The sequence below is a fragment of the Engystomops pustulosus genome, chromosome 9 (assembly GCF_040894005.1).
Source record: "Engystomops pustulosus chromosome 9, aEngPut4.maternal, whole genome shotgun sequence".
Taxonomy (NCBI): domain Eukaryota; kingdom Metazoa; phylum Chordata; class Amphibia; order Anura; family Leptodactylidae; genus Engystomops; species Engystomops pustulosus.
The window spans coordinates 78,502,163-78,526,405 of record NC_092419.1 but is presented as its reverse complement, the minus strand read 5'-3'; the positions used below and the strand labels follow the sequence as shown (position 1 = coordinate 78,526,405).

Genomic DNA, 24,243 nt, shown 5'->3' with positions numbered 1-24,243 from the left:
ACCTTGTTCTCCGTAGTTTCCATACCTCTAATTCACTTCTAAGGAAACAGCGTAGAGTTGGGGGAATTTAAAGGAGTTCTTCCAACTATTTAATTTATTCTTTGCACAAATTAGGAGAGAACATGCTGATTGGTGAAGGTCTGACTACTGGAACTCAAACTGATCACAAGAAAGGGTGTCCTGTGCGCTTTAAGGGGGTGGTGCAGCAGGTGCTCTATAGTTTGGGAGCCAGTGCTTATCAAATTACAAAACTCCCATACTGTTCAATGGAGCGGTAGAGCGCATGCTGATAACTGGGAGTCATGTGATCGGTGGGGGTTCAAGTTAGGGGTGCATAAGGGATAATTGATTTAACCCTTAAAATAATAGTACAGTTTTCCACTTTTATGGCCATTTTTGTGCTAATGAATTGTTTTCAAGACACTCTCGACCTTTGGCACCGATTATTCAATGTCTATTCATTCTTTCTGGATGATTAGAATGGGGGTCTACTGATAATACATGCTGGCGTCTCTGCAGCACCCCACAGAGATAAAGAAGAATGACTTTATTCAAACCCCCAGTACACGGCATGTAATATATGTCCCCTTTACAATGGCTGGCCATGGCTAGTGATCACATACTCATAGTGCCTAGGAGACCATCTTGATGCTCCAGAGCTGCACCTCATCCCCTGCTGCAGAGGGATGCCATTGTCTTATCTCATAGCCATACAGCCCTACAGTATTATTGTGTCCTGGTTTTTTATTTTTTTTTGGGGAGGTGGGCGCATGACGTTGCTTTCAAACCACCCTCCCAGCGCATCCCTCTGGGTATACTAACATGGCGGCGCTTCCAGGCTCGGCGGGAGCGCGCGTGACCCCTCCCATGCACGCTCACGCGAAGAGGACGCGCTCGGCCTCGTGTGCGTGCTCGCTCGTCGGTTCTGGTCGGTTCTGCTCCAGGTCGGTGATTCGGCGCCTTCATCATCATGACCTCGACCGGCGGCGGAGAGTTCGGTAACCCCCTGAGAAAATTCAAGCTGGTCTTCCTGGGGGAGCAGAGCGGTGAGTGCGGCGGCTGCACATAACGGGAGTGGTGCTGAGGAGGAGGCCTGCGGGCCGTGGATACAGGGTCATATCACCGCCACTGGTGACGTCAGGAGGTGTATATATTTCCCCCAGAGCTGCTCCTCCATAGTGTTCTGAGCATTAGTGATACCTGGCTGCACACTATACAATGGGTATGGCATCTGTTCTCCCATCCGCCATCATTATGTCACCGGAGGATGTCACTCATGTCACATATCAGAGCCAGAGAAGGGTCCAATAAGGGGCCCATTATCAGTAACCTGTACTGTGTCATCTAGTAGCAAGTATGGCAGACACCGAGCCCCATATCTATGGCTTAGTGCAGTGATGGCTAACCTATGGCACTGGTGCCAGAGGTGGCACTCAGAGCCCTTTCTGTGGGCACTCAAGCCATCACCAGAGATGACTCCAGGTATCTTCCTGCAGTCCCAGACAGCCCAGGACTTGCTGTGCGCAGAACTATTTTAAAGTGACAGCTGTACCTGGGACTATTTTCTGCTTTATTGGTGTCCTCAGGTGCTGGTATCAATGAAAACTGTGACAGAGAAGGGAGTATAAATCACAAATTAAATTTCTGTGTTGGCACTTTGTGATAAATTAGCGAGTCTTGGTTGTAGTTTGGGCACTCGGTCCCTAGAAGGTTTGCCATCACTGGCCTAGTGTGATCCATGATGGTCCTGCCACTACACATGTCCGGGGAACAGAGATAATTAGTGTGAGGGTTGTGTGATCCATGATGGAGCTGCCACTACACATGTCTGGGGAGCAGAGATACTTAGTGTGAGGTTTGTGTGATCCATGATGGACCTGCCACTACACATGTCCGGGGAGCAGTAATACTTAGTGTGAGGGTCGTGTGATCCATGATGGAGCTGCCACTACACATGTCCGGGAAGCAGAGATACTTAGTGTGAGGGTTGTGTGATCCATGATGGAGCTGCCACTACACATGTCCGGGGAGCAGTAATACTTAGTGTGAGGGTTGTGTGATCCATGATGGAGCTGCCACTACACATGTCCGGGAAGCAGAGATACTTAGTGTGAGGGTTGTGTGATCCATGATGGAGCTGCCACTACACATGTCCGGGGAGCAGTAATACTTAGTGTGAGGGTTGTGTGATCCATGATGGAGCTGCCACTACACATGTCTGGGGAGCAGAGATACTTAGTGTGAGGTTTGTGTGATCCATGATGGACCTGCCACTTCACATATCCGGGGAGCAGTAATACTTAGTGTGAGGGTCGTGTGATCCATGATGGACCTGCCACTACACATGTCCGGGAAGCAGAGATACTTAGTGTGAGGGTTGTGTGATCCATGATGGAGCTGCCACTACACATGTCTGGGGAGCAGAGATACTTAGTGTGAGGGCGCGTTCACACGTTCCACTATCGTCGCGTTCATAACGCGACGCTAGCGCACAGTGGACGGGGCTCGGGCCGATCGCATATGCGTTTCCCGGGAAACGCATGCGATTAATAACCCGTTCGCATGCGTTTCGCAAACTCCGCCCCCTGTGCGCTAGCGTCACGTTATGAACCCGGCGCTAGCGGAACGTGTGAACGCGCCCTGAGGGTTGTGTGATCCCTGATGGAGCTACCACTACACATGTCTGGGGAGCAGAGATACTTAGTGTGAGGGCCTTGTGATCCATGATGGAGCTGCCACTACACATGTCCGGGAAGCAGAGATACTTAGTGTGAGGGTTGTGTGATCCATGATGGAGCTGCCACTACACATGTCTGGGGAGCAGTAATACTTAGTGTGAGGGTTGTGTGATCTATGATGGACCTGCCACTACACATGTCTGGGGAGCAGTAATACTTAGTGTGAGGGTTGTGTGATCCATGATGGAGCTGCCACTACACATGTCTGGGGAGCAGAGATACTTAGTGTGAGGGCCTTGTGATCCATGATGGAGCTGCCACTACACATGTCCGGGAAGCAGAGATACTTAGTGTGAGGGCCGTGTGATCCATGATGGAGCTGCCACTACACATGTCTGGGGAGCAGTAATACTTAGTGTGAGGGTTGTGTGATCCATGATGGACCTGCCACTACACATGTCCGGGGAGCAGTAATACTTAGTGTGAGGGTCGTGTGATCCATGATGGACCTGCCACTACACATGTCCGGGAAGCAGAGATACTTAGTGTGAGGGTTGTGTGATCCATGATGGAGCTGCCACTACACATGTCCGGGGAGCAGAGATACTTAGTGTGAGGGTTGTGTGATCCATGATGGACCTGCCACTACACATGTCTGGGGAGCAGTAATACTTAGTGTGAGGGTTGTGTGATCCATGATGGAGCTGCCACTACACATGTCCAGGGAGCAGAGATACTTAGTGTGAGGGTTGTGTGATCCATGATGGACCTGCCACTACACATGTCTGGGGAGCAGAGATACTTAGTGTGAGGGCCTTGTGATCCATGATGGAGCTGCCACTACACATGTCTGGAGAGCAGTAATACTTAGTGTGAGGGCCGTGTGATCCATGATGGACCTGCCACTACACATGTCTGGGGAGCAGTAATACTTAGTGTGAGGGCCGTGTGATCCATGATGGAGCTGCCACTACACATGTCCGGGGAGCAGAGATACTTAGTGTGAGGGTCCTGTGATCCATGATGGAGCTGCCACTACACATGTCCGGGGAGCAGAGATACTTAGTGTGAGGGTTGTGTGATCCATGATGGAGCTGCCACTACACATGTCCGGGGAGCAGAGATACTTAGTGTTCATTCACATGGCCTCTATGGACGGAGGAGGGGTCACCTTCTCCTCGTCTCCAGCACACGGCGGTATGCCCGCATGATCCATGATGGAGCTGCTACTACACATGTCCGGGGAGCAGAGATACTTCCGCCAGTCTGCCCAGGGAGTGAAGATGTGTCCTCTGCTATATGCCCTTCGTTTTGACTTTTATAGGATCGGTGGGTCACAAAAAGCTGAGAACAAGAACTATAGAGAAGTTTCTGTCTTAAAGGGAAGCTGCCGCTACACTGTCAGCATGCCTTTATACTGTTAGGGTTTAGGATCCTAAACCTATTTAATTGATACCTTCCTGTTGCTGAATTTTGAGACAAGTGGAGGACATCACAGGTCAACATGAAGAGGAGCGGGGGTGAGTATTTTATTTTTATTTTTTCTTATTGAATGGGTGAGTAAACACCACAACGCCATCCTTGACCCAGACACAAATGTACTATGTTAAAGAAAATCTGTCCTCAAAATTCATCATGATAAATCAGGTGCATTTAGTCATAGATGCAGACACTATGACTGTGGTAATCTTCTTATTTGTTATCCATGGCCTCCGTCCTTCTAAAATCAGCTTTCAAAATTATGCTCTGGGGGATGTTTCCAGAGCCCCTCAGTGATATCCTTGAACTTGCTGTTACAATGAGCCTCCCCTCCCTCTGCACTTCCTGCCACTGCTAGGTTATACAAGCGGTAGGAGCAGAGGTAGGGTGAGATATGGTCTGCTCATTGTAACAGCCTGTTACACTGCATCACTGAGGGGCTCGGGAAACTCCTATCAGAGTCCTCAGACTCATTAGCATAATTTTTTAAGTTAATTTTAGAATGGAGGCCATGGATAAGAAATGAAAGAATATTACCACTGTCACAGTTTCTGGATCTATCAGTGTTCCTTCTTTATATATGCTTGGTTTTGATGGCAGAATTCCTTAAATATACCTTCAACAAAGATGGTTTCCAGGGTGGGATAAGGAAAACTTTGCCTCCCTGTAAGGAAGCTCCATTTACATCAAGCGTGACATGTGAGATAAAAGCTTAACCACTATATTTATTCTGCAAGGACTGTTCCTTATGGTTATCCTGGATTGGCTGTTATCTCACATCATGGCTTTGCATATTTCTTTTCCAGATTCTCAATTTGGAGGTCTACAAATGCCTGGTTGTTAAATTGATAAATTCTCCTTAGAGGGTTTGTCCACTTCCAGCAAATAATTGCTTTGTGTAAGTAAAAGTTATACACTTTTCTATCATACTTTCTGTATCATTTCCTCATGGATTTCCAAATCTCTGCTTGCTGTCATTCTGTAAAAAGCTTCTATGTTTACATCCAGGGGATAGTCATGTGATGGACACGAAGGCGCACAAGCCATTATTATCACACGGCTCTAATTGCTCTGTGATACTAACGGCTGCAACGCCTGCTTGTCCATCACAAGACCATGGACTGATTTCTATCCATGGATGTGTACATAGAAGCTCCCTGTAGCATGACAGCTCGTGCACCTGCCTGTCCATCACATGGACAGATTATATTCATAGGAAGTAAATAGAGAAGCTTTCTAAAGGAGCAAAGCAAGCAGAGATCTAGAAAACCGTGAGGAATTGATACAGAAATTATATTGGTATTTTGGAACTTTTCATTACACAAATATTTATTATTTACTGAAAGTGTCCAACCCCTTTAGACCTGTATAGCGAAGTCTCACGGGCTGAGCCCTATCTGCACAGGGTAGCTGTCTGCACTTGTACATTTAAATATAGCAAAGCAATATAAAATTTTGACCCAAAGATGTCATATTGAAAACCCTAAAATAATGGGCTGTAGGAAAATGGTGTTCAATATTTTGTTTGTTTTGGTTTGTTTTTTTCCCAGGTTCCCAAATGGCGACACTAGATAGAAAAAATTTGATTAGCTAAAAACAATTCCTCATACAGGTCTGTAAGCAGAAACATCAAGAAGTTATGGCTTTAGAAATAAAGTAATAAAAAAATGAGAAAATTGTACTGCACCCTTAAAGGAAACCTACTACTTGTAGTGGCAGGTTTCTGATGGAAATACCGGGCACCAGCTCAGGGTGAGCTGGTGCCGGAGCTTATTTTTGTTAGTGTTTTAAACCGCGGTATCGCGGTTTAAAACACTTTTTAAACTGTATAGCCGGCGCAGGGAGATACGCGCTCGGCGCTTACCGTGCGCGCGGCTACATAGGAAGTGAATGAGAGCCGCGCGCATGGTAAGCGCCGAGCGCGTACCTGCCTGCACCGGCTATAAAGTTTAAAAAGTGTTTTAAACTGCGATACCGCGGTTTAAAACACTAACAAAAATAAGCTCCGGCACCAGCTCAGCCTAAGCTGGTGCTCGGTGTTTTCTTCTGAAACCTGCCACTTCAAGTGGTAGGTTTCCTTTAAAAGGGGGTTGGCCACTTTACCTTTGGTAACCTGTGGGGGCAGAATATAAGGTATTTTATTCAAATACATCCATTATAGGTTCTGTACTACTTTGTTGATGAGTAAAGTGAAGCCCTGTGGTTAAGAAATGTCTCTTACCTCATCAGCAGCTATGGGTGGTCATGTGATCTCTACCTTCCAGGACATTACTGTATTGATGAATACTATCATAAGGTCCAGCTGTGGCCATTTTGTGGAGAGGAATGTCATCTGATGAGGTAAAGGACATGTCTCAACCAGGGGCTTTACTTTACATTTCTAGAAAGATGTGCAGAAACTTTCATAGATGTATATTTGTAAATGACCTCATTTCCTGCGCACCACACATTACAGAAAAGCTGAAGTAAAGTCGCCATCCCATTTAAACTATCCTCCAGGACATCACAACAGTTTAAGGCTATGTCAGACACCCCGCTCTGCCATTGGCAGCAGAATAAGGGGAGACTTTGATTTGGGCCCCAGAAATGGCAAATCCATCTGATTGTTACCTGTTCACTTTGATAATTTTGGGGAGATCAGTGGATGGCAACATCAATGGTAGTTGCTATTAATGCAGAGGACAGGACTATATGTCCTCTGCACTGTCTTCTGTGAAAAAGGAGACTGCATGGACCATGATTCAAATGTGAACCAGGGTCATCTGAATTTGCCCCTAAACTGTTGGGGCATTCGGCTTATCACCACAGGTGCCTTTTCCTTAGCTACAGCCAGCCAAGTGTTTTCTCCCCGCTCCCCTCTAGTGGGTAAATGTAGTTTAGGCTGCAAAAAATAAAGGGAACACTCAAATAACACATCCTGGATCTGAATGAATGAAATATGCTGACTGGAGGCTTTCATTAGCAGTTGCTCACAAAATAGAAAAACACTCTACAGGTTGATCCAGCTTTTATGTAACGTCTGTAAAAAAAAAAAACCAAAAAAAAAACACACAAAATGAGGCCCAGTATTGTGTGTGGCCTCCATGTGCCTGTATGACCACCCTGCAATGTCCTGGCAATCCACACTCAGGAAGTGCAGCTCATCCAGGATGGCACATCAATGCGAGCTGTGGCCACCAGGTTTGCTGTGTCGTCAGCGTAGTGTCCAGAGGCTGGAGGCCCTACCAAGAGACAGGCCAGTACACCAGGAGGCGTGGAATGGGGCCATAGAAGGGCAACAACCCAGCAGCAGGACCGCAACCTCCACCTTTGTGCAAGGAGGAACAGGAGGAGCACAGTCAGAGCCCTGCAAAATGACCTCCAGCAGCCACAAATGTGCATGTGTCTGCACAAGAGGTTAGAAACCGACTCCATGAGGACGCCAGAGAACACCAGGATTGGCACATTCGCCACTGGCGTCCTTGCTCTTCACAGATGAAAGCAGGTTCACATTGAGCACATGTGACAGTCTGGAGATGCCATGTCGAGCTGTCTGCTGGCTGCAACATCCTTCAGCATGACCGGTTTGGCAGTGGTCACTAATGGTGTGGAGTTGCATTTATTTAGAGGGCCACACAGCCCTCCATAAGCGTGACAGAGGTACCTTGACTGCCATTAAGTACTGAGAAGAGATTCAGACCCTTGTGAGACCATATGGTTGGCCCTGCGTTCCTGCAGGACAATGCTAGACCTCATGTGGCTGCAGTTCCTGTAAGATGAAGGCATTGAAGCTGTGGACTGGCAGCTCGTTCCTTAGACTGAATCCGATGGAACATTATGTCTCTCTTCATCCACATCACGTGGCACCACAGACTGTCCAGGAGTTGGCAAATGCTTTAGTCCAGGTCCAGGAGGAGATCTCTCAGGAGACCATCCGCAACCTCATCAGGAGCATGCCGAGGCATTGTAGGAGGTCATACAGGCACGTGGAGGCCACACACAATACTCAGCCTTTATTTTGTCTTGTTTTTACGGACATTACATCAAGGTTGGAACAGCCTGTAGTGTGTTTTTCCACTTTCATTTTGTGTGTGACTCAAAATTAGGCCTCCATTGGTAAGTAAATTTGATTTCCATTGCTTTTTTTGTGATTTTGTTGTCCGCACATTCAGCTCTGTACAGAACAAAGTATTCAATGAGAATATTTTGTTTATTCAGATCCTGGATGTGTTTTTTTAAGTGTACCCTTTAGTTTTTTGAGCAGTGTATATGGCAGCTATTCAAGTAAATGGAAAAATCCTGGCACATGGAAGATAAAAATTTCCACTTTCTAAATATTAGGTCAACAACTGTGGAGGTCACACACAGATAATCCCTAATCTAATATTGATGACTTATTTTTTAGAAAGGTTATCACACAAGGCAAAGGTCTTTATCTGTTCCCATGTATGTTCACGTGTGGCTGATATTCTGCAGATTTCTCATCTTTGCTCTACAGAAGAACTTGGGTTCAAATCTGTATTACTGACAATGTTCTCAGGCTGAAGCTCAGACTCTGTTCACATGGAGTGTTTACATTGCATTGACGGTCGTGTTTTGTGAACACAAATGTTAACAGCATTGTTATTGGGCAAATGTTTTATTGTATTTTAAATGCACACAATGTAAATGCCACGTGTGAACGCAGTCATTTTTTTTGTTTCACCTGCACTGCATTTAAAAGGTTGAAACCGTTCTAGTCATATGTAGACATTGTATAATATGTATTCCCCCAAATGAAATAATGTAGAGAATGTGCAGTATTTGTGCACACATTTTTGACCTTTTTAAAGTAACATAGAAAAATGTTATTTTATTAAACCTAAAATGGTACACTTGAAAAATACAACTCCTTGTGCAAATAACAAGAGTCCCTATACATATATAGACAGAAAAAAGTGAAAACTTTGGAAGGAAAAGAACTAACCCAAAAAATTGCTTATTCCCACTTGTGTCGATAAAAACCTCAGATGGTAAAATCAAGACTCCTTAGCAAGCTCCATTCGCTATATGCGAAACAGACTTTTTTTGTCTCCAAAGGTGGTAAACCTTTACAGAAATGATACAGATTTGGTATAACAAGCCCTCCTATAGCTCTTGCATTAAAAGGTAAAAGTGTAATGGCATTTAGATGGCAGAAATGAAAAAAAAAAAAGCTCAAAAATAGAAGTTCTAAAAAGGCGTTAAAAAGGCTCATGACATCTATTCAGTCATATCTACTCATTCAAAATGTTGGCAGTATTGAAGCCGTTCCTCTCCTACAATTCAGGTGCAGATGGGTTTGGAAATCCCTCCCCTCCCCCGCAACAAAGTCTATTTTGGTTATATAGCATAATAAAATGTTAAAGGAAACCTACAACTTGAAGTGGCAGGTGTAAGAAGGAAATACCGGGCACCAGCTCAGGGTGAGCTGGTGCCGGAGCTTATTTTTGTTAGTGTTTTAAAACGCTGTATCGCGGTTTAAAACACTTTTTAAACTTTATGGGCGAAGCTGCTTCGGCGGCTACATAGGAAGTGAAGGAGAGCCGCCGAGCGCGTACCTCCGTGCGCTGAAGCAGCTTCCGCCATAAAGTTTAAAAAGTGTTCTAAACCACGATACAGCGGTTTAAAACACTAACAAAAATAAGCTCCGGCACCAGCTCACCCTGAGCTGGTGCTCGGTATTTCCTTCTTACATCTACAACTTCAAGTGGTAGGTTTCCTTTAACATCCCAAAACCGAAACACACCCTGTCTCCTGCCTGTAGTCTTCTTCATGAAGACGGAATGTCCATAGTAACAGCTATCTGAGCATTCAGAGGAAGGCGCAAGATTCGGTTAACTAATCCAATTGCAAAAGTGCTTAAAATTACCTGCCCTACAACATATCAAAAGTTTTTTGAAATGACAGTTACACTTTAAGCTACAGCACAGAGGGGCTCTGGTAATGCCCCCAGAAGCCTATCAGGATCATTAGAAGTTGATTTTAGAAGTTAGGTGGCCATGGATAACATGGATATATAAGGAGATTACCACAGTCGTAGTCACTGGATCTATGATGTCCCTGGTTGCTTTAGATGCAACAGAAGGGGACCGTTAGCTATTAGCATCACTTATTTCAACCAGTAAAACTGCTGCAATATACATTGAAGTCAGGGAAATTGTAATGGACACTTTCTACTTGTGTTTGCGTTTTTTGTGTTTTTTTTTTTTTCTTTTTTTTGTGGAAGTACATGAAGGCTAAATGCTGGTGTGCTCTGAGCCTTACAGATGGGAATGTATATATTTGGTATAAAATGCTGTTGCAGTGGCTATAAATCTTGGGATGGCAGTGTTTATAGGGACGTTATTTCGACAATCTGTAGCTCTCCAAAGCTGTTTAGTAAAAATGTCACTTGTGTTGTCAAATCCGGAGATTTTCAGTAAGCCGATTATTGTTTTGTCTTTAGCAGTGGGATGGGAAGGTCAGGGGGTGTTTGAGGTGAGGATTCTTCAAAGCTCATTGACATTTGTGTGATTAGATTAATGTGTAGAGGATACTATGTCACGTGTCCAATGTGTGTGTGTGTGTTTACAAATATATATACCGTGTATGTATGTATGTATGTATACAAATAAGGTAAAAATGGACAGTACATCCATTTCTTCAAATAAAACTGAAAAATATAAGGTTAACAAGCTAATAGGTGAAGGTCCAACCACTGGGACCTGCAGCAATCGTGAGAATGGTCCTATAAGCTCATCCTGCTGCTCCATTCAATAGATTAGGAGGGCTGGAAATTGCTCAGTGGAATTAGGCAGTGAATGGGAGTACTGGAGGTACTAGAGCAATTTTCTCTCATCACTCCCATGATATTGAATGGAGCCTCTGGACATATGCTGGTCCTGACACTCCACTCATCAATGAGAATGAAACCTCCCTTAGTTAGGGGGTCTTGTTCTTGTGATCGGCGGGGGCTCACTGCTCAGCTTATTATCCCCCAGTCCTCTTATTAGGACCAAAGTTCAATCAAGTTAACTTCAAGGTAGTCTGCCAACAATGAGGCCTGTGAAAAGGTTTTATTAGAATATTGCAGATGCCCTTAGTGCACTCCTGTGGGAGATCTCTTTACTGAAGCCCCTCTGCACTGCTGAGTAGGAGTAGGCTTCTGGTTGGATATTACAGCAGACAGGTGTAGCTGGGGAGTAGTGTAAATCAGACATCTATCTGACGCATGTTAGGGCTGTTGCACACCAGTCACATGTACAGTTTGCTGGAACAAAATACTTTCTGTGCAGTTTCCCAACTCATATACTTTCCATTATTTCCTGCAGTCGGGAAGACGTCACTCATCACTCGCTTCATGTACGACAGCTTTGACAATACGTACCAGGTGAGTGTTAGGGGTCCTGATCTGTGATGGACAAGATGTAAAGGTAATACTCCTTTATTATGTCGAGATTAGAGAAGCTCAAGGATTAAGTAAAGCAGAGGGCTCCTGTGAAGTCCTCTAATCACCTGTCAGGTCTGTGTTGTCTGCCCATAATCACCCATTCAGTGTGTTATCGCCTCTGCCAGCTACAGGCTCCGCTACATGTGGACAAACGTGGTCATTATGGCTGCATTGTTAGCCAATTCATTTTTGTATCATGTAGGATTCTCTTGTTTTCTTCTTGCCTATTATTATATTTGCATATGCAGGACAATAAACGACTAGAAAAAACCACAGTATGTAAAATGTTATTGCCTTATTGGATTGTGCTTTAAGTGTGTTGGTCTTTTTTTTTACAGGCTACTATTGGCATTGACTTTCTCTCCAAGACTATGTACCTAGAAGACCGCACGGTGAGAGATGAATTCCTTTCTGTATGTTTTCTATGTGGTTCCTTCTGTTAGTAATACATCTAATAGTCGTAATACAACGTTCAGAGCTACATATATTACAGAAGTGTTAGAGCCCAAGAGTGAATAATGGCTGATCCAGGTAATAAGACCGCTTCATTCACATATACCAGCATGTAAGAACGTATCTAGTGGGTACTGTTCCTCTATTGCAGTGGTGGCGAACCTATGGCACCCAGGCCATCACCCGGGTCACCATTTAGGACTCAATATCTTTTCCTGCAGTTACAGGCACCCCAGTACATGCCACGTTCAGTGCTATTTTAAAGTGACTAGAAGTGCAGGAGGAGCAGGGAGGTGCTGACAGAGCTGTATTATCATTGTAGACCTTTCTCTGGAGCTGCGATTGATCCTGTTAAGGGACCTTAGAGGGAAACTACAATAATAATCTGAATTTCATCTTCTTTCTACTGGATTGGTGTTCTCAGAACGCCAGTACATTTGAAACCTGTGATTACTTTAAATTGGCATTTGGCACTTTGTGAAAAATATGTGCTTGTAGTTTCGGCACTCAGTCCCCAAAAGGTTCGCCATCACTGCCCTATTGGACTGGAAAGCTATATATATTATGCAGAGTTAAGCGTCCTGGGGAAACAGGATATATATGAGGAATCCAGAAGGAAGAATACTGGCTCTCTAGTGCCACCTATGGATAGCTACCTTACAAGTCATTGTCTGTTCAGAGAACTTTACAGTAAGACCATGATCTGAGATTTTACTCAAATGCCTAAAAACCGAAATGTCACATGACAATGTATATTACAAATAAAGGGGTGAGGTGCGATACACATTCTCACAGACTTTTATTTCACCTAGATCTGGGGTCTACCCTTTGGAAGTGATACCGTGCTGGGGTCAATAGTCTACCGAGGTCTTGTCACATTTTGTGGTTCTCTAAAGATTATGGCTTGTTTCCTTAACGTGGATTGAAGCCCATCCAGACTAGTACATCGCTGCACTTCCTTTATGTTAATGTTCTACTGTCCATTAATGTTCCCTCCTTACAATATTTGTCTCTTCTGTTTCTCCCCCTACCTGGTACCAGCAGGTGCGGCTGCAGCTCTGGGACACCGCCGGACAGGAACGTTTCCGTAGTTTGATCCCTAGCTATATTCGCGACTCTACAATTGCTGTGGTTGTGTATGATATTACAAGTAAGTTGCACTAGTTAAATTAAAAAAAGTAAATACTTGTTTTTCCCTTTTCCCTTTTTATTTATTTTTTTCTTTAAAGCGTTGCAGTAAAGTTACTAACAAAAAAAAGTGTTAGCGCTGCTGGAGAGAGACTTTGATGACAATTCTAATGATACCTGTATCATGCTGCTGGCTTCTTTCTAGCCTGAGATATATCTGCTATATTAGAGTCAGCTCTTCCTGATGTGGGTGGACACTTCCTGGTTGTGACATCAGCTCACCCCACGGAAACAAGAAGCATGTTTTTGTAATTGGTCAATCTGAAGCATGTGAAGAGTCATGTGCTTGTGACATCACTACAGGCCCTACAGCCCCTCTCAACAAGCCTCCTGTCGTCTCTAGCTGTACTATACAGTTTCCCATGGCAAATGGAGATTAGCCTGGGGGGTGGGGTTACACCTCTACTAGGTGCTAAACAGCTGCAGATAGCTAATTACAGTAAATTAGAGAATTGCTTATTTTTGCTTAGGCCGTGGTCACACGGACCGCTAGGTGTCCGTTCATAACGCGCCGCTAGCTCACAGGGGGCGGTCCTCGGCCCGATCGCACATGCGTTTCCAGGGAAAGCCAACCGCATGCATTTCTCTGAAAAACGCATGTGTGTTCGGGCCGAGGACTGCACCCTGTGCACTAGCGTTGCGTTATGCACGGACGCCTAGCGGTACGTGTGACCGCGGCCTTAGTGCAGAGTAAGGCAAAAGTTTTTATACTTTACAGTTTGTACTTTAACCCCTTAACGACTTGGCCTTTTTTTAGTTTTTTCACTTTTGATGGCGTTTTCATTGCTATCATTGTTAGGACTGTGCTACCTTTTGATCACTTTTTATTAATTTTTTTATATTTTCCAAAATGGCAAAAAAATGTCATTTTTGACTTTGGACGCTATTTTCCGTTACGGGGTTAAACGCAGTGAAAAACCGTTATTATATTTTGATAGATCGGACATTTTCGGACGCGGCGATACCTAATGTGTTTATGATTTTTACTGTTTATTTATATTTATGTCAGTTCCAGGGAAAGGGGGGTGATTTGAATTTTTAGGTTTTTTTAATATAATTTTTTTTTTTAATATAATTTTTTTTACTTTTACTTTAACTATTTTTCAGACTCCCTAGGGTACTTTAACCCTGGGTTGTCTGATCGATCCTACCATATACTGCCATACTGCAATATGGCAGTACATGGGGATTTTACTCCTCATTCATTACAATGTGCTGATAGCACATTGTAATGAATGGGTTAAAACGAGACAGCTTCGGGCCTTCGTGAGGCCCGATGCTGTCATGGCAACGGATCACCGCTCCCCGTGACGTCATCGGGGAGCGAAGATCCGCGCCAAGATGGCGGCGCCCATGTGGCGCCATCTTTTTGAAGCCTCCGGCAGCATTGCCAGCGGCGATTGCGGTGAAAGCACCCGCGATCGGTGCTAGCACCGATCGCGGGTGTTACCGGTAAGCATTTGCTGCAATATGCAGCAAAGACTTACCGGCTATGGAGAGGGCTCGGCCTGCGAGCCCTCTCCATGCACCGGGACCCGGCGCGCGTCGGGAAGGGGTTAAGAACATTTTCACAGTTATGCAATACATTTTTAGGGAAGTTTGAGAGGACAGCAAAGTCCTAAAACACATGGTCTGGTCAGTAAAATTGGATTTTTCAAATGCCTGATTAAACTCTGCTGGTGGGCTTTCTGGTGCAGATTGTGATTGACCCTCCACAATATTCAAAGCAGCATACACCTGGAATAGAGGGCATTTTAATCTAGCAGGTGACAGATTTTCCTAATGGATAATCTGTGTCAAAAGAGAAGTAAAAAAAAAAATCTGGAGTAGTGTTGTTTGTTATGTTTTTTTCACATCTGTGCTTCAGTAATTTTTCACTGATCACCTGCTGAAACATTCCTTGCAATGTGCATTTTCACACTTCACTTTTTTCCCCATCTTTTTCCACTGACCAGATATATTTTTGAGCATGTGCTATTTTGTGCACTGACGACTTGAGAGGAAAAAAACTGAAATGTGTAAAAGCCTATGAAAAGATTGGTGCAATAAGGCATCAGTGAAAATTCGCTGAAGAGGAAAAAAAATTGCTCAATATGATTGCAACAGTGAAAAAAACTGTGTTAAAGAGCCTGTGTGGTCTAGTTTAATGCACACATGGAATTTTACTGTCAGACCATGCCTTTTTTTTCAAACAAGTGAGAAAAGTGCATAACAAACTGTAAAATCCTTATTATATATCATTAAGTATTTCATGTTTTTTTTTTTTAACTACAGAATTATGTCGCATTCAGCATAATAAATCTCCCCCACAGTATTTATTCCATCCTTCAAATTGCTGAACGTGTTTTTTTTTTAATTGGAAATTTGCAACAGGCAGTGGGTGGGGAGACAGTATAACAGCCTGTGAAGCCAGAGCTTGGAGGGGCTCTGTCAAGTCCCCCCAGAGCCCTTTTGTGCTCTTTAACAGAATGAAAATGACACACCGCCTGTATTAAAGTGTTTTAGCTCAGTGGAGGCCATACCAGCCTATGGGAGACTGATGCCACTACGTAGCATCCATCCGCATCCACCTTGGGTGTTTCCTAAGTGATGTCATTTTCCAGCTATGGAGACTCTTGGAACATTGACAGCAGAAAATCTGCTGAAGTTGTTGCTTTCCATTGCAAGTATATATTTCCGGAATCCTTGTGATGCATATGATAGAGGGGGAGACCAAGTGTGAACCCCCAACCTTACACCTATTGTGGTATAGTGTTATATAGGATCACGTGAGTCACTTCTCTATAAATGTTGGATAATTCGGAAACACTTGTTCACAATTTTCCTGCAAGTTTACATAAAGCAGTAGAAGAAAAATCAATTCAGCAGATCTGCTGTATGTATGTAATTGCTTACTGCAGTAAATATCCCAGTGTTCTGTATTTGTCCAATCTGTGGATGATGAAAAAAGACTATGAAAGTGTTTTTTGTGTTTTAGATCTGAACTCCTTTCAGCAGACATCCAAGTGGATAGATGATGTACGAACAGAAAGAGGAAGTGATGTTATAATTATGCTTGTGGGGAATAAAACGGATCTGGCAGATAAGAGGTAACAACCCTGCGCCTGCCCAGCCATAGAGGGAGTGTAAATTATTGTTTTATCTCATTCAGATTTGTAGGATTGCCGCTTTCAATGCTCTTTTTAATGGTTTCTACCTTCTTGCTTTTATGCCAATTATTCTTCAAGCCGTTACATAGGGATTATTTTTAGATTTAAAAGTTCATTACAATGTTCAGACAAATTAGCATATGAAGCACATTATTGAAATGAATGGGTTTAATTAATATCTTCCAAACTCCCATCTACCTAAGATACACTTCGCAGGGGTTGTGTCTGCATCTCTCTTCTCCCTTCATTGTTAAAGGTGCTGAGGTGGCCGTTTCACATCTGCAGCCCCCTTAAAGGAAATCTACCATCAAAATCAAGCGTGATAATGTGGATACACTTAATCAGAGATCCAGGCACTGTGACTGTTGTAATCATCTTATATTTGTTATCTATGGCCTTCTTTCTTCTAAAATCAACTTTTAAAATGATACTAAGGAGGCTGAGGGACTACCTCAGTCTCTCTGTGATCTGGCTTTACAAGTGATACAGTGTAACACCATGTAAAGCCAGATCAGAGAGGTAAGGGTAGCCCCACAGCATAATTATAAAAGTTGATTTTGGGAGCGAGCAGGCCATGGATAACTAATATAAGAAGGTTACCACAGCCGGGGTACAAGTGCTATGGATTCACATGTACTCCCAATTTATAGTTAAAAAAAAAAAAAACTAACTTTATAGAAGTAGGTACAGTACTTTCTTTTTTTTTTACCTCACATTTTCTTGAATTCTGTTTATTTTGTGCATCTTTTTTCATTTTCCATTGCTCACTTTCTAAGTTTGTATTCTTATTATTTTTTTATAATTTCTCCATACTTTATATTTGATTTGCTCTGATTTTTATTTCCGTTCATCTGGTTTTGTTCCATTGCTGTAGACAGGTTACTGTTCAGAGGGCGAGAGGCATGTCGGGGACTGAATGTCTTGTATATTGAAGCAGGATGTTTTGGCACAAAGGTACGTGTTTTGCTGCTGGAGGCTATGAGCAGCGTTCCTCTCTATGGGCACTGTTGTTCTCTCTTCCCTCCGCCATTATATTACATTGTCAGCAGGAGTAATGGATGAGAGAATGGCAGTGCTACAGTCTGGCAGACAACTAGTACAAGCTTATAATATATTCTTCTGACCAGCCAGGGATTCTGAAATCTCCTATATTCTTAGAAACGCTATAGATGTCTTTTTTTAGCTTTGTGTAGGGTCATTGGAGACTTTCTTAATTTCTCTTACTATATGTTGTTTCCACACACAGACAAATCACTACTGAGGAGGGTGAACAGAGAGCCAAGGAGCTCAGCGTCATGTTCATTGAAACTAGTGCCAAGACGGGCTATAATGTGAAGCAGGTAAACTCCTCATCAATAAATAAAGCATTGTATTCTCAAGCTCTAGCCAATGGCCACAGTTTCCCTATTTATGGTACATTTAGTACTGGTTGGAGATCTCTGTAAAGATTTAAACAACCCATACAACTAGATTTGCAAATAAAAGGAGTCTTCAACCCCTTGGTGTTGGGTAACCGCACTTGAAGCACACTGATGGCTGCTATGTAAGAACACAGCCCTTCTCCCCATGAAAAAGGCTACATTTACACAGATGTGTGCCTGCCGTAGCATGGCGGGCACATGTTGGCGCCGGGGAGAGGAGGGGGTGAGCGGCGCTCACCCTCGCCCCTCTCTATAGCGATATATGGCCGTGGCACCATATAACATGTCCTATCTTTCTCCCAGCTACGGAACAGTACAGTGCTGCGCAAGTGCTGCACCGTACAGCGCCAGGGGACCAATGCCTCGTATGAGGGACATGTATACGTCCCCCATACGTGTGTGAATGTGCTGTTTGAATGAAGTTTTCAAATAGATATTTTTTATAGCAGTGAATCATGGCAGAAGCAAGGGGCTTGCTGAGTTCAGTGATCTTGTGCACCAGAGTTCTCAAAGTACAGCTACAACCCTGGAATATAAAACCATTATTTTCCCAGTCCCAATACTACTAACGGCATACAGAAATGTATAGTTGCACAGATTTCCAGAGCTGATAGCCAACGATGTCTGTCTGCAGCTTTGTGTTCAAAACTGCTGGGAGACTCCCTTTAAAGCTACTCATAAAGGTTTTCTACAGATCTTTACTTGCATAAAAAATGTATCTTCATTAAAGATCAGTGTGTGTTATTTGGGGGGTGGGGTGATGCAGTGAGAATGGAGTGTGAGACAAGAAAATCTATCCATGAAAAGAATCTGTCCTGCCTGACCTTAAAGTCAGAAGGTTAACGGTCGGATCCTGGGGTAACCGAAATTGTGTACACCAGGACTGATAGAGGCGGGTTGGTTGTGAAATGCTGTTCCCGAAGAAGCGCAGGCAGGACAAAATGGTCCGTTGTTCACTGGTGTCTGGCATAATTTTGCTCCCTGTATGGCTTGAATATAAAGATATTCACAGTTTGTGGTGAGTGCACAAGTTTTCTTTTTCTTCTGAAGAGATTTATATACATGACCTCCCTGTCTTGTTTACACCACCGTTTGACTGAGCTAATCGTTTTCTGGCACTTGTGGTACTCCAGAAGTAAAAGTCTGCTTTTTCCTCTCCAGTGACGGCAGTGCCAGTTTGACATTTCTTGTTTTGTTTGAGTTTGCATTATTGATGCACTTTCCCTCACTGTGGCCATAAATCCCACACTGCCTAGTTATATAATCATACAGTAGAAAATATGGACAGCTGCCTTTTTAGTTTTAAGGTAGTTTTATTAATCTAAATTTCTATTCAAATTGAATATTTGTAAACCTTCTTTTTCCATCTACTGAGATATTGACATGGGTCATTTTGAACTTTTTAAAGTGATCCACCATCACAGTGTGAAAGTCTTTCTGAAATAAAAAAAAAAGTTGTAGACATCAGCTAACAATTGCAAGTGCAACCCTGTTATTAAAGGTTTATTGAAAACTTGACATCTCTTTTTGCTTTCAGCTCTTTCGTCGTGTAGCTGCGGCTTTACCTGGCATGGACAGCACACCAGAGAAGAGTAAAGAGGACAGTATCCTTTGTAACATGCAGCTGTTAGAATACCTTATTACAAATTCCTTATTTTGGTAGTGACCTCACTGCTGGGGGTGCCAATAACATATAGAAGTTCATCATCTTTTTATGTTGGGCAGGTGTCAGAGATAAATGTTCTTTTTACTGATTTTATCTTTTGTTGTATTTGCAATGCATAAAGGTAATGAGTAAAGAATATTATAGTAACCCAGGTCCAGTATGTATCCTAATGCATCCATTTCTTATTTAGATGGGGAACTAAACACTAAACATCTACCTGCCTCCACACCTCCCCTTCTGCTGTGACTTTTGTGATTATGGCAACATAAGGGCAACCCTTCTGCTTAGGAAGTCTTCCTCATGCGGAATGTATACTAGGTTCCTGACATGTGACCAGGGTGTATAGCAGCTGGTTCCGAATGTGCTCTGGGCATGCGCCACAATTATGGGGGGACATTTATCAGGGCTTTTATGCCAGAAAAGAGCCGGTACAGAGAGTGCCTGCCCCACACCTTCCCACTTGCTGCAGCCAACATGCTTTCAAAAGTGACCTTTTTAAAGGGGTTGTGTCACCATAGCAAATGGCTGTAATTGGGTCCAATGCATTGTGACAAGTACTTTCACCATTTACACTTATTACAAAATATGCAGGCTTACTGAGATAACTCCTTTTGTCCTGGTTGCTGCCGCCCTCTAGTGGTAGCTGTGTCCCGTCCTGAGCTACAGCTGATCTGGCCGAGTCTGCGCACAAACATTCCTTCACTCCACGGGCTCACAGCTCCTCTCCACACTGAGAGATCACCTGACACACTGCAGCCAATAGGAAGTGAGACAGGAGGCAGAGAGCTCAGCCGTCTACACCAGTGAATGAGGTGATTTCCACTGCTCCACAGTTGCTTCCAGCTGCCCAGAGGAGTCCTCCCCTAACATGGATCATAGCAATATAGCAGCCCTCTCCTCCCTCCACCATTAGTCAGGTCACACAGGAGGCTGCAGAGATAACACAAGTAACAGGCTGAGATCTGACCTCTCCTGATGCAGTCCTCCTCCTGTACTCTCCACCATTCACTGTCCCTCCATGTTACCCTGCAGTCCTCCTCCTGTACTCTCCTCCATTCACTGTCCCTCCATGCTACCCTGCTGTCCTGCAAAGGGGCCCCTGTCCCTGACTAGCAGGGAAGTAGCTAAAGATCAGTAACATGTGAGAAGCTGTCACTTATTTATCTATGCATCCATGCATGTCAGCCTGACCGACCATGATGCTGTGAGAATACATAGTACATGTGTACTATGTGCAGTGTCCTGTGTAGTGTGCAGGGGGCGCCAGATTCAGGATTTCTGGTGCACGTTCTTCATGAATCTGGTGCCCCCTGCACTGCTTTGACAGACTGCACCAACTTTTTTTGGTGCACTTTTCACATGGGGCGTGTGACACATTTCTATTGGACTTCTGTTGGATCAGTAAATGCAGGGACTATTTGAGCACAGCAGGTGGAAGGAGACTCTGAAGGCTGAGCACTCTGTAGCACTGAGGTGAGGCCAGTGAGTTGCCTCTGTCAGTGCTGTGCATGTGCCTGGCTAGGCCCCTCCCACATCTGCTTCTGTGTGGAGCAGAATAGAGGCTGAACAAGCATCATAATAACAAATAGAAAGGTATCTTTAATTCCAGGTAACCATTACAAATAGATTTTTGAAATATTTTAACCTCTTTGACAGCTTTTTGCAGTCAATTGTTTCGTGGCATAACCCCTTTAATTGGTTCAGCACCAGTCCGCACAAACACATACAGTTACATCAGACTGGGACAATGGCAGAGATGGGTCAGGCTCACGCTATGCCAAACCTGACCATAGTTTGTGCCATTATTACAGATCAGTGGTCCTGCCAGTGGAAGGAACATGTAATTGAGTGGCTGTCTGTGTTGTGCTCATAGTGACAAATAATACAACCTGTCTCACAAAACAAGCCAATTTAAAAGAATAATGAATATATAGCATTTAAAGCCTGACATTGAAGATACTGGCTTGTCTAAAACGGCAAATTGCTCCCCTTAATGGGCTTTTATTATGATTTATATACACACTATCTATTGCCTGTTCTTTATGGCAGATTTGGTTACCATTGATCACTCCTTAACTTGTATCCCGCAGTGATTGACATCAAATTGGAGAAGCCTCCTGAGCAGCCGGTGACTGAGAGCGGCTGTTCCTGCTAACACCTTAAGATGTCACAGTCTGCACCAGAGAGTCCGCTGCTGTCTAAATGCATTAAAAGAGAAAGCAAAGCGTCTATTTATCTCTTAGATTCCCAGTGTGTGGATGCAGTGTGTGTTTCATCATCTTTAAAGAGGGGTGTTGGGGTACCCGGGGGGAAAAGCCACAGCCCGCCTCATCTCACTCAAACTGCATGGTGTCGTGTAAGATTGGAGAATGAGAATTTTATGTATAGTTTTTATTTCTCGCACTTTGGGTGCCCAGTTGGTGCCCACTTAACTCTATCAATGTGATAAACTTAAATGGAACTTTGTGCTGACATGTTCTTGTTTGTTGCGCTGAGTGGACCAGGATGCAGATGGGAAGCTGGGTGCACATATTTAACTTAATGCTCAGTACTGAAAACTGGGGATGCTTTAAGAGAAAAGGGGGGCTAACCATACACCAATGGCCTACGCAGTCAGTGTTTTATTTTTGCTTTTTCTTACAGTTCTCAGCACACCTCACATTATATTTTTTATATGCTTTTTATATGGTTACAGTTGATGGTGGTTTCTTCTTCTTAATGTATGTTTGCACTTTTAACTGGTTTGTCATTATCTTTTACCTTTTTACACACTACACGTTAGAGCCATTATTAGGCTTAACAGATATTCCTGCGATGAGGCATGTGATCCTTTAAGACCTAGATAAATGTGTAGCTCTGAAACTTTTTGCCTTAATCATGACTGAGGTTCCTTCTTCAGTAGTTCAGTAAAATAGTTGTAATCTGCAAGTAGCAGCTAAGGCTGGCCGTTCATTTATCTGATGGCTCTCTGAATTTCTCACAAATGTGAACCCTAAGCTAAGCTGAGGATGCACCTGTTTTGAATGAGGAGACAGACATCATTGGCAAAATCTGTAAAGGTGAGCAACTTTGTAAGCTGGCAGCTTATGGACTGCAGAATTATTAAAATACTAGCAGCAGAAGGGACATTATACATTTTTTTCTTATATTAGTTCTTATGCACGTTTTTTTACACATATCGAATGTTGTGCCAGATCCCCCACGTATCTTCCATGACCTTCTGATACTTTCCACCCAAGGCTCCTCTCTATATGTTTCTCGCCTCCTGTGCGTTGCCTATGCTGCATCCTGGCCGGGTCACCTTGACGTTCTTTTTCTTTTGTGTACAGGTATTCCCCAGCACTCTGGGTTAGAGCCTTCGATCTGTCAGTTGTATTGTTATTGCAAATATCTGGATTGTACAAAAAGAATAAAAGCTTAAAAAAATAAAATAAAAAAACAGATAATGGATAAATTATATAGTGAAAACGTTCTCTCCACTTGAATACTCTTTGGATGTCTTCTATTGCGTATCTGCCCCATATTACTTCTCCATAGCTGTAATACAAGTAGGTGTGACTATTACTGAGTACTACTATATGAACACAGCTGTGTCACTGAATAAAATCTACACCTATTAAACTTCCGCTTTTATTGTGTTTTGTTCAGTAAAGAAAACACACAGGGTTCACAATTTTAAATATCTACTTGAGAAGTTAAAAGAATGAAACTCGGGTGTAGACTAAATTATTATAGTAATAGGTGAGCTTTACAGCATACTGTTATACTGTGCTATATATGACTTGCCTTGGTGGCCCAGTACGATTGTAGTGAGCAGCCTCTGGGGAGTTGGGCTAAGTTTCACAACTGCGGTTGGCAGGTTCCAGTACACATATGGTTATTAAAGGGAACTTCATTTTTACTAGAGACAGGCTGCAGAAGCCCATTACAGCTGGATTGCAAATCTGCCTTTGTTTTCTCTAAGCATTTGCATTACAATATAATTGTGTGTTATAACTTAACCTTGCTACGTGTAAGAATCATCTGTTTAGCCCTAGGGGTTGGGCTTTGGTTTGGATGCATTTAAAAAAAAAAAAACAATAAATGACCTGACTGCTCAGCTCTCAGCCCCCACCTTTGTGTTCCTGTATTTGCAATGGGCTTCTGCAACCTGTCTTGAGTGAAAATGAGGTCCCTGGTGACAGGTTCAGTTTAAGAACAGTCAAAAGTGGCCCAGCAACCCACATTTAATTCCCATTATTACTATTAACGTATGGCTAACATTCCATTCACCTTGGCTCTTTTTTTGGTTCTTTCCTTTTTAGGAGAGCATAATAGCCAAAATGTAGGTGTAAGTGGGGCCTAATTCTTCTAAAAAGTACTTCAAAAGTACTACAAAAAATCTAGTAATTTGTATATAATCGTGGTCTGATCCTCTTATTCTCTGTACGAGTTAAAAGATGAATGGACTATTTAACCCCTTAACGCTGAAGCCACTTTTCACCTTCCTGACACGGCCCATTTTTTAAAATCTGACATGTGTCTATTTAAGTGGTTATAACTTTGGAACACTTTAACATATCCAGTTGATTTTGAGATTGTTTTTTCGTGACACATTGTACTTCATGTTGGTTGAGAAATTTAATCAATATGTTTAGTATTTATTAATGAAATAAATGGAAATTTGGCAAAAATTTTGAAAAAAACAATGTTTTCCAAATTCAAAATTTTCTACTTTTTGGAAAGTTGGTCATATCACTAAAATAACTTGATAACTAACATTTTCCATATGTCTGCTTTA

At 43.2% G+C, this 24,243-nt stretch overlaps 1 protein-coding gene across 2 annotated transcripts; it reads left to right on the top strand.

The window, feature by feature from the left end:
* The first annotated feature begins 862 nt into the window (after positions 1-862).
* RAB41 (RAB41, member RAS oncogene family) lies at positions 863-23,088 on the top strand. 2 transcript variants are annotated; one of them, XM_072125831.1, is made up of 8 exons: positions 863-1,046; positions 11,468-11,526; positions 11,925-11,978; positions 13,081-13,189; positions 16,205-16,316; positions 17,623-17,716; positions 19,335-19,401; positions 21,554-23,088. In XM_072125831.1, exons 1-8 carry the CDS (start codon positions 971-973, stop codon positions 21,616-21,618), a joined length of 636 nt encoding a protein of 211 aa, XP_071981932.1. In that variant the 5' UTR covers positions 863-970; the 3' UTR covers positions 21,619-23,088. The 2 variants fall into 2 exon arrangements, with proteins under 2 accessions (XP_071981932.1, XP_071981933.1); XM_072125832.1 differs by having other exon boundaries at positions 864-1,046; positions 13,084-13,189.
* Positions 23,089-24,243: the final 1,155 nt, after the last annotated feature.

Bases quoted from the DNA above. Each gene is read 5' to 3' on its own strand.
- RAB41 (XM_072125831.1), top strand. From the start codon at position 971: ATGACCTCGACCGGCGGCGGAGAGTTCGGTAACCCCCTGAGAAAATTC. The intron at 13,190-16,204 runs GTAAGTTGCACT...TTTGTGTTTTAG, and splicing joins GGTTGTGTATGATATTACAA to ATCTGAACTCCTTTCAGCAG. The intron at 16,317-17,622 runs GTAACAACCCTG...TTCCACACACAG, and splicing joins ACGGATCTGGCAGATAAGAG to ACAAATCACTACTGAGGAGG.